Source organism: Microplitis demolitor, chromosome 6 (genome assembly GCF_026212275.2).
Source record: "Microplitis demolitor isolate Queensland-Clemson2020A chromosome 6, iyMicDemo2.1a, whole genome shotgun sequence".
NCBI classification, from domain to species: domain Eukaryota; kingdom Metazoa; phylum Arthropoda; class Insecta; order Hymenoptera; family Braconidae; genus Microplitis; species Microplitis demolitor.
Window position 1 is genome coordinate 14,184,596 of NC_068550.1, and position 8,901 is coordinate 14,193,496.

Consider the following 8,901-nt stretch of genomic DNA (forward strand, 5'->3'; position numbering starts at 1 on the left):
CAGTAAAGAAAACAAAACAACTTGTTCCCATTAGGCAAATTATAAAATCAGCTAAAAAAACTATGAATGAAGGCATACTCATTTCACCATATAAGTCTGCATTATGGGGTGCTCGTGAAGCTGTAAAAATGGTTGGTGGGAAAAAAATATTCGATCATCACGTGTATTACCAATACGGCCACTAAAAGTGGGTGGATTTTTACCATTTTTGTTACCGATTCTTGCGGGCTTGAGCGCTACTGGTGCATTAGCTGGGGGCGCTGCTGGTATAGCTAAAGCTGTAGTTGCCGCTAAAGCTGCTAAACGTGAATTGGAGGAGGCTCAACGGCATAATTCAACAATGGAAGCTATAGCCTTGGGTAAAGGGTTATAGTTGTCACCGTACAAGACTGGAAAAAAGAGTCAGCAATCATAAATTTCGATAATAAAAATGGTCGTGGAACTCATTGGGTTGCATACAAAAAGAATGGTGATGACGTCATCGATTTTGACAGCTTTGGTAACCTCCAACCACCAAATGATCTCATGAAATATCTCGATGTTGGTAGCGTTAAATATAATCATCAGAAGTATCAAGATTATGATACTGTTGTATGTGAACGTTTGTGTTTAAAATTCCTCAATAATCAACTATAAATGGTGTGGTTTGATTGATATGTGTTAGTCATGGCTGATTGGTTGACGCTAACACTATCTGGAGCTACTTCCACATTGAAAGCTCAATATTTTCCACCAATTAAATTATCACCAGAAAAAATTTATGTATTGGGACTTGTAGAATTGTTAACATTCAATTCTATACCTAATATTGATAAAGGTTGTGATAAGTTTTATTTATCTAGCGTAAATAGAAAGGCAGTAGATAAAATTATAACAATACCAACCGGAAGTTATGAACTACGTGACATTGAAAAGTATTTAATAAAGGAATTACCTGAGGATGTAGAATTGAGTATCAAAGCAAATAACAATGAATTACATAGTGAAATTAAATGTAATCGAATTGTAAATTTTGAATCGAAAGATTCAATCGCATCAGTATTGGGATTTGGAAATCGTCGACTTGCACCGAACCTTACACACAAATCTGATTTACCAATAAAGATCCTCAAAATCAATGCACAGCGAGTTGAGTGCAATATTACTCATGGTGCATATATGAATAACCATAAAGTTCACACAGTTCATGAGTTTTTCCCAAGTGCTGCACCCGGATAGAAGATCATTGAAGTACCATCCCACATCATTTACTTACCAGTCGCAGTACAGTCAATACACAATCTTCAGCTGCGAATTGTTGATCAAGATGGGAATTTGGTGAATTTTCGTGGTGAAACGATTACAATAAGATTGCATATAAAATCAGTGAAATAATGGGAATTGTATTTGATAAAAAGATTGGTAGCAGCTATAAAAGTGGATCATCATGTCTGAAGCCCATCAGTCATCGTGCTCCTGTCAGAGTGCTAATACCTCAGAACGTGGAATTCCTCAAAAGTCTAGGATTAAAATTACGTGGAAGATCGGAAAAATAAGAAAAGTTAATTTGTGCTGCATTATATTACCATGGCGGAAATCTTAGACATTCAGAAACCAATCATCTTCGATGAATCAATTTCTCACTACGAGGTTCATTCACATCAACCTTATGCATCATCAACATTTAACAATAGTGATAAAATTAGAATCAGTATTCAACATCAAGACTTATGCATTCTACCAAGCAAAAGTTCTCTGTATATTTGTGGAAGATTTGTAAAAGAAGATGGTACCGGCGCAGATGCAACTATGAACTTAGTCAATATGGCTATTTGTCATATGTTTGAAGAAATACGCTATGAATTAAATGCTGTTGAAATTGATAGATGTAAAAATGTGGGTCTCACAAGTCTCATGAAAAATTATATATCTTTAAGTCCTGGGCAACTAAATTTAATGGAGAATGCTGGATGGTTAATCAATAATGACAGTAAATTAACTAATGACAATGGATATTTCAAAATTTCTATACCACTAAGTTACATACTTGGATTTGCTGAAGATTATAATCGTATTATCATAAATGCTAAACATGAATTGATTCTTATAAGATCAAATTCTGATGTTAATACATATATACATACACCTGCTGCCGTTGGTGAAAACGCTGAAATAGTGAAAGTTCTTTTCAATAAGGTAGAATGGAATGTCCCATACGTCACAATGTCGGACAAGCAATTTAAAACCGTAAGATGGACGGTGGAGTAAAGGTTCACCTATCATGGGAAATTGCCTATCTAGTTTCGATTTGGCAATCTTCCATGATGTCTATTATATTATATGACGTCTAATTCGATTAAGAAATTGTGAAGTCATATTCTATAGCATCTAAAGAATAGATTTCAATAATAATAAATATATATTTTATTTAAAACCGTAAGATGGACGGTTATAAAACATATATTGTATTAAGGAGAAGGAGGACGAAGATTAAAGAAATAAATAAAACTTTCATTATAATTATTGTGTGTTTTTATTTATATCATACCTTTTAATCTGCATTATTTTTAATTAGTATAAGTAGTTTTAAAATCTACATACATGTACAGTTTACATATTAATTTATTTTCAATAATTATCTTTCATGTTGTTGCATGTAGTACAATATTTTTTTAATGGATAAAGCCATATTCCTGGAATATCATGGCTCGAAGCTGATAGTGGGTTATGTTTGATGCAAAATGAATAGTCCATTCATTTTTCATTATATTTTAAATGCCCTGGAAGTGTATCCCATAAAAATTTAATTTGTGATTTTGCAAAACGTAAAATGAACAAATCATCAAGACATGCTATGTCGGTGACATCCATTTTCCTCAAACCATTTAGTTGTTAAAATAGTTGAACAGACTTTTCATAGGACTTCCCAACACCCCAATACTTCAAAAACCAGTGCTTGAGTTGTTGTGTTGTACGAAATGCACATGCGAAATGACCTCTTTTTGTGTGTTTGATACGATGCAAACATCGCGGTTTGTTGAGTTCTTCTAAGCAATCGAATGAAAAATGTCGCATCAATTGTAGATCAATGATTGGAACCGCAAAATCGAATATCCTTTTAAGTCTCCCTCGCCTGTGCTCCTTGGACATAAAAGTAGCGCACTTTTTTTATTAATTCGGTCATTATTAGATTAAATGAGTCATATGGTGTATCGCCTGTATCCCACATAATTCCGTGTCGATCACCGTTTTCGTCTACACTTTCACGAATAACCGTAGCATTTACATATTCCATGGGTGGTTGAAATAGCCAATACTGGCTATGATATAATCCATTGGTATATTTGGTATTGTTTATATCAATGAGACACAGCTCCTTTACAACAAATGTGCCATCCGGCATTTCAAACCCAACAAAGTCGATTATCAGCTCCATTGTTTATTTATTTATTGATCATACGATATTGCAACTTTTCCAGTTTTCTTATCAGATTCACTAATTCTATTAAGCGATCAATTTTATGAATTGCATCTGGGCATGTAGTTTGAGCTTAAATCCAATCCAAAATGTATGGATGTTGAACAAACAACTCAAAAATCAGATCACTAAACTTAGCCATAAGCACAGATAGAAAATGATTCAGTTAAACACATTTAACCACTAACTTCATGCACACACAAAGCGTATACTGTTCAGACGTGTTGGATGAATAGAGGTTTTATAATAAAAATCCCCACTACGATTTTGGTGAAAAATAGGGGAAAAATAGATAAATATTAGATAAAAGTGTAAATTTTCAGGAAACAAATGATTCATTTGTTATAAACAAAAAAGTGAAAGTTTCTAAAGATAAAATAAGATAAATCATACGTTACTAAGTGAAAAACACGTCATTTGTTATAAAAAAATCTTAAAAACATTTAAACAATATGATAATAGCATACGTCATTTTTCCCACATGAATTTGAAAAATACCCCCACTCCAACGCCCTCTACATTCTTATTCATGAACCATGTCAATCCCCCTCCCCTCAGGCCCACTCCCTCAACAAATCGACTAAAAAATGCTACTAGCGCCCCCTTTCTCGGATACCGGTATAGAAGATCATCAAAAATTATTTTTGCTACAATTGTTTTTATCGCAAATTCAAAAAATTCGCGGTTCATTGATATACATGTTGTCGACTTTTCAAAATTATACTCAACTTATTGTTTAGAAAAAATAATTTTTTTTACATTTGAAAAAATAGTCGAGCAGTGATAATTTTTCTAAAAGAATCGACAAGTTCTCAGTCCATTGACATATATGTTGACAGATCGATTTTTTAAAAATATTATCCGAAACATCGACAAAGGTAAGTTTATATGATAGTTATTTTTCATTAAAATTCTTCAATATGACAACGATTTTTTCTATCAATTAATTTTCTTATTTATTGATTTTTTAATTTTTTTTTAATGAAAAGTTTATTTTGGTATTAAACTTAAGTTTTTTGAGATCGCAATGCGGATAATAATCGAGAAAAATCACAATATGTGTGTTCGAATCGGTTGAACTATTTTTGTTTCATTTTTTAAAACAAATGATCTATTTTTACCGTGTTTGGTTTAAATACACTCATGCCATAAATTAAAGGAACAGAAAAATTTTAGAAATTTTCCAGTGAATTTTGTAAGGCTGTAACTTCGTTAAAAATGATCGTATCGGAAAATAAAAAGAGGCATTTTGTAGCTTAAAATCTCTAGTCTCGACGTGTTTTTACCAAATTTTTTTTTCACCTTCAGCCATTGCGCAAACATGAGAAATACCGCGAGAAAAAATTTTCTAAATTTTTTCTTTTCTTTGAGGGAGTCCACAGGCTGCAAAAAATTTTTTCAGCTAAACGAATGCATGGGGTGGTTAGCAAATTTAATCAGCTTTAATTTTCATTTTTCTTTGAGATTCGTTCGATAACTTGTCGTTGAGATATCAGCGTTCAAATGACGAATGATCCTTTTGGGTTTGATCATCAATATTTCAGGTACTAATGAGCGCACAGTAAATTGAAGGGCAGCGTTGAAAACTTGATCAAACTCTCTACAACAGCCTTTCATCATTTTTTAAAAAAAAAAAATTTTTTTTATTTTTAACATTCATTAGAAGAAAGTACAAAAAAAATGACTTTTTTTGGTTTTTTAGTAAATCAACCGCCACTCTGCAAATATCGATAAAAAAAATAATGTTGCCAGGGACTTTTTTAGCTTAATGTACCCCCCAATAAACCCGCAACTTGTTAAATTGATCCATCGAGCCGTTTTTTGGGGTGAGTTGATCAAAGTCTTGCAAAACACTTAAGGGAACAAGTTTTGTTCCTTTAATTGTTTAATGGTAAGCAAATGAAAAAATATTTTTTTTTCGACTTTTTTCAAATTCTTGCATTCGCTACTTATTAAATGCAAGAAAAAGAAAAAGGAAAAGAAAAAGAAAAAAAAAGAAAGAAAAAAAAAAAGAAAGAAAGAAAAATTTTAACACAAAAGAACATTTTGCAATTTTTTTTTTTTTAATTTTCTAGCTTACAAACCAATCGATGGATTTTTATGCCCAGTGAATATTTTTGTAGAAAATTGAACGCTCTACAAAAAAGTCTCTTATCATTTTTTGATAAATCCCACTGTTCAAAAGTTTTTTAAGTTTCAAGTCAAATTTATAAAAAATTTTGAGATTTTTTTAATTTTCTGGCCAATGTATCAGTCTTATCAAAAAATGTCATAATAACTATTTTGTAGATAATTTTAATCTTTACAAATTATTACGAACAAAGTTTTTCGAAATTCCGCATTGTTTACTAGTTATTTGTATTTCAATGCCAAGCTCTTAAAAAAATAGATTTCTGATTAACTTTAAGAGCTTGACATTGGAATACAAATAACTTGTAAAGAAAAAAATTATCTATAAAAATGTTCTTATGACATTTTTTGATAAGACTGATACATTCGCCGAAAAAGTAAAAAAATCTAAAAATGTACTATAAATTTGAATTAAAGCTTAAATAACTTTTGAATAGTAGGATTTATCAAAAAATGATAAGAAACTTTTTTTGTAGAGCGTTTGATTTTCTACAAAAGTATTCACTGGGCATAAAAATTCATCGATTGGTTTGTGAGCTAGAAAATTTAAAAAAAAAAAAGTGTGTCAGCTCCGACGCACGATTAGAGTTTACTCCTTTAGATCGGGTAAATCAACGAATCAATGAAGATACCTAAATAATGTATTTTTATTCTATTTTAGTCTAGTCGAGAAGTTAATTTCCTGCGAAAAATAGTTACAGGTCTCCTAAAAATATGGTTGATGGCTTGAACCATCCGGAATGGCGTCTAGAAAAAGACGTTTTTTGGATTTTTTCTGGAAAAATCAAATTACAATTGTTATTAACAAAAAAACTGTTAGAAAAATTTGCCATCCAGCTTTTTGGCAAAATCTCAAAAAGTATAAGTGATACCTCCAATATTAAGAAAGTTTCTGAGCAGAAGAGCAGAAATTTTTAGTATCGAAGTTCTCGACTCCCCGAATTGTAGCTCTAATATTTATAATTTTAATTTAACATTGAAAATCGGCTTTTGCGCGGCAATTTCGGCATGCGCGCGCCGCCACTCTACTGAGCGTAGTTCTTAAATAATTTTTTTATGCAATTATATATTAATTAAAAAAATTGAAAACATTCTGTGTCATCTAGACACTTCGAAGGATTTAATTTCACGGTAATGAAAGTTGTATCACCATTTTTCAAAAAGTTATTCAATTGTTAATCAACATTTTTTTACGGGTTTTTGTTGTCATAAAAGCGGTATAAAAGTGTAAATAATTAATCTAGAAATTTCTTGTTTCTTGGAGCCCTTTTTATAAACATACTCAACAAGATGACGGTATGAAAGTTTAAAAGATATTTTTATTTCATTAATGATTAATTTCTGAACTAACAAAAAAATTGAAAATTTAAATAATTTACGTTAAATAATTTCTTTTTTTTTATTGAAAAATGGTGATACAACTTTCATTACCGCGAAATTAAATTCTTCGAAGTGTCTAGATGACACAGAATGTTTTCAATTTTTTTAATTAATATATAATTGCATAAAAAAATTATTTAAAAACTACGCTCAGTAGAGTGGCGGCGCGCGCATGCCGAAATTGCCGCGCAAAAGCCGATTTTCAATGTTAAATTAAAATGATAAATATTGGAGCTACAATTCGGGGAGTCGAGAACTTCTATACTAAAAATTTCTGCTCTTCTGCTCAGAAACTTTTTTAATATTGGAGGTATCACTTATACTTTTTGAGATTTTGCCAAAAAGCTGGATGGCAAATTTTTCTAACAGTTTTTTTGTTAATAACAATTGTAATTTGATTTTTCCAGAAAAAATCCAAAAAACGTCTTTTTCTAGACGCCATTCCGGGTGGTTTAAGCCATCAACCATATTTTTAGGAGACCTGTAACTATTTTTCGCAGGAAATTAACTTCTCGACTAGACTAAAATATAATAAAAATACATTATTTAGGTATCTTCATTGATTCGTTGATTTACCATTTGATATGGTATTTATCTTTTTCTTAGACTAGTACGTCTTCTTGTGCCTATTTAGACAGAAGGTCTCAAGGAGTAAACTCCAATCGTGCGTCGGAGTTGACACACACACTTTTTTTTTGTTTGGTTTTTCAATTAATTTCTATTGCTTATCCTGAGTTTTTTTCCGCTTAGTTTATATTAAATATTAACAATCCATCATATTCTGAGGCTCATTATTCATATCAATAAATAAGTTAGTTCAATTTTCCTAATTTATGTTAACTTTCAAATTAACTTCTTAAATTTTATTTTGTCGGACAACTTGTCAATTATCGGATAATATATTAGTCCATATATATTAGGGTGGACTAAAAAAAATGTTTTTTTTTTATTACTCATCGCATTGTAGTGAATTATTAGTTGCGTTGATTATTTTCATTCAAAAGTCCTACACACATTTAGTATTTTATTTTATTATTTTATTCAAATCTTCAATCACATTTAATGTTAACATCCTAATCATTATTACTACTATTATTATTATTATAATCAAAATTATTATTATAATTAGCTATATATTAAATAGATTAAAAAAATAAAAACTTAAGAAAAATTCATTAACGTTTCTAAACTTGATAAAAATTGATTATTTAAAAACATAATTAATTAACATCGTTGATTTATTTGTAATAATTAATAACAATTGAGTAATAATTGATTTGATTAAATTTTATAGTTATAATTTTAGTGAAAAAATCGGTTGTCTGTAAAGTCGGTTTACTGACGATAGTTGAACGTGACAACGTCATAGCAAAATACTGATGGAATGGTAGAATTTTTCAAAAGAAAATTTTAATTTCATTTGTTTAATAGATTTGTATGTATATAGAGAAGGAGGTTATTCGAAATCACAATGAAATTGATCAAGTTAGATTTATTTGTACGCATAAATACAATTATGTCAATTTTTTTTTACAATTCAATAGTTGTTACAAGTATAAATGAGCTTTGAGCAATTGTTTTACAACTTTTAAACATGTGTAATATTTAATTTCTTACAATCTGTGTTATTCTGTTGAGAATAGGACGATAATAGGAAAAGTAGGAAATGAAAGGGAGTATTTCGAGTTTAATGTGTCTTGAAAAAGTCATATCGATGGTGGTGCCTCCTAGTGTTGTTGAGTTATTAACGTCTGATGCACAATCGACATTAAACATGTCTTTCATGAATTTGATGAATGTTTCGTCATTTTTCACATTTGTGTTGAAGTTGCCACAAAGAAGAATTGGTATATCGGTATCAACTTCCATAATGGGATGTACATACTGCCTGGTTCGTCGGGCTTTTTTTCCATGGTGGGATTAGGGTTGCCAAC

General features: G+C 30.5%; 1 protein-coding gene across 1 annotated transcript; it reads left to right on the forward strand.

The window, feature by feature from the left end:
• Positions 1-1,566: 1,566 nt before the first annotated feature.
• On the forward strand, positions 1,567-2,247 carry LOC128668035 (uncharacterized). The gene has a single exon (XM_053740186.1). It carries the CDS (start codon positions 1,567-1,569, stop codon positions 2,245-2,247), a length of 681 nt encoding a protein of 226 aa, XP_053596161.1.
• Positions 2,248-8,901: the final 6,654 nt, after the last annotated feature.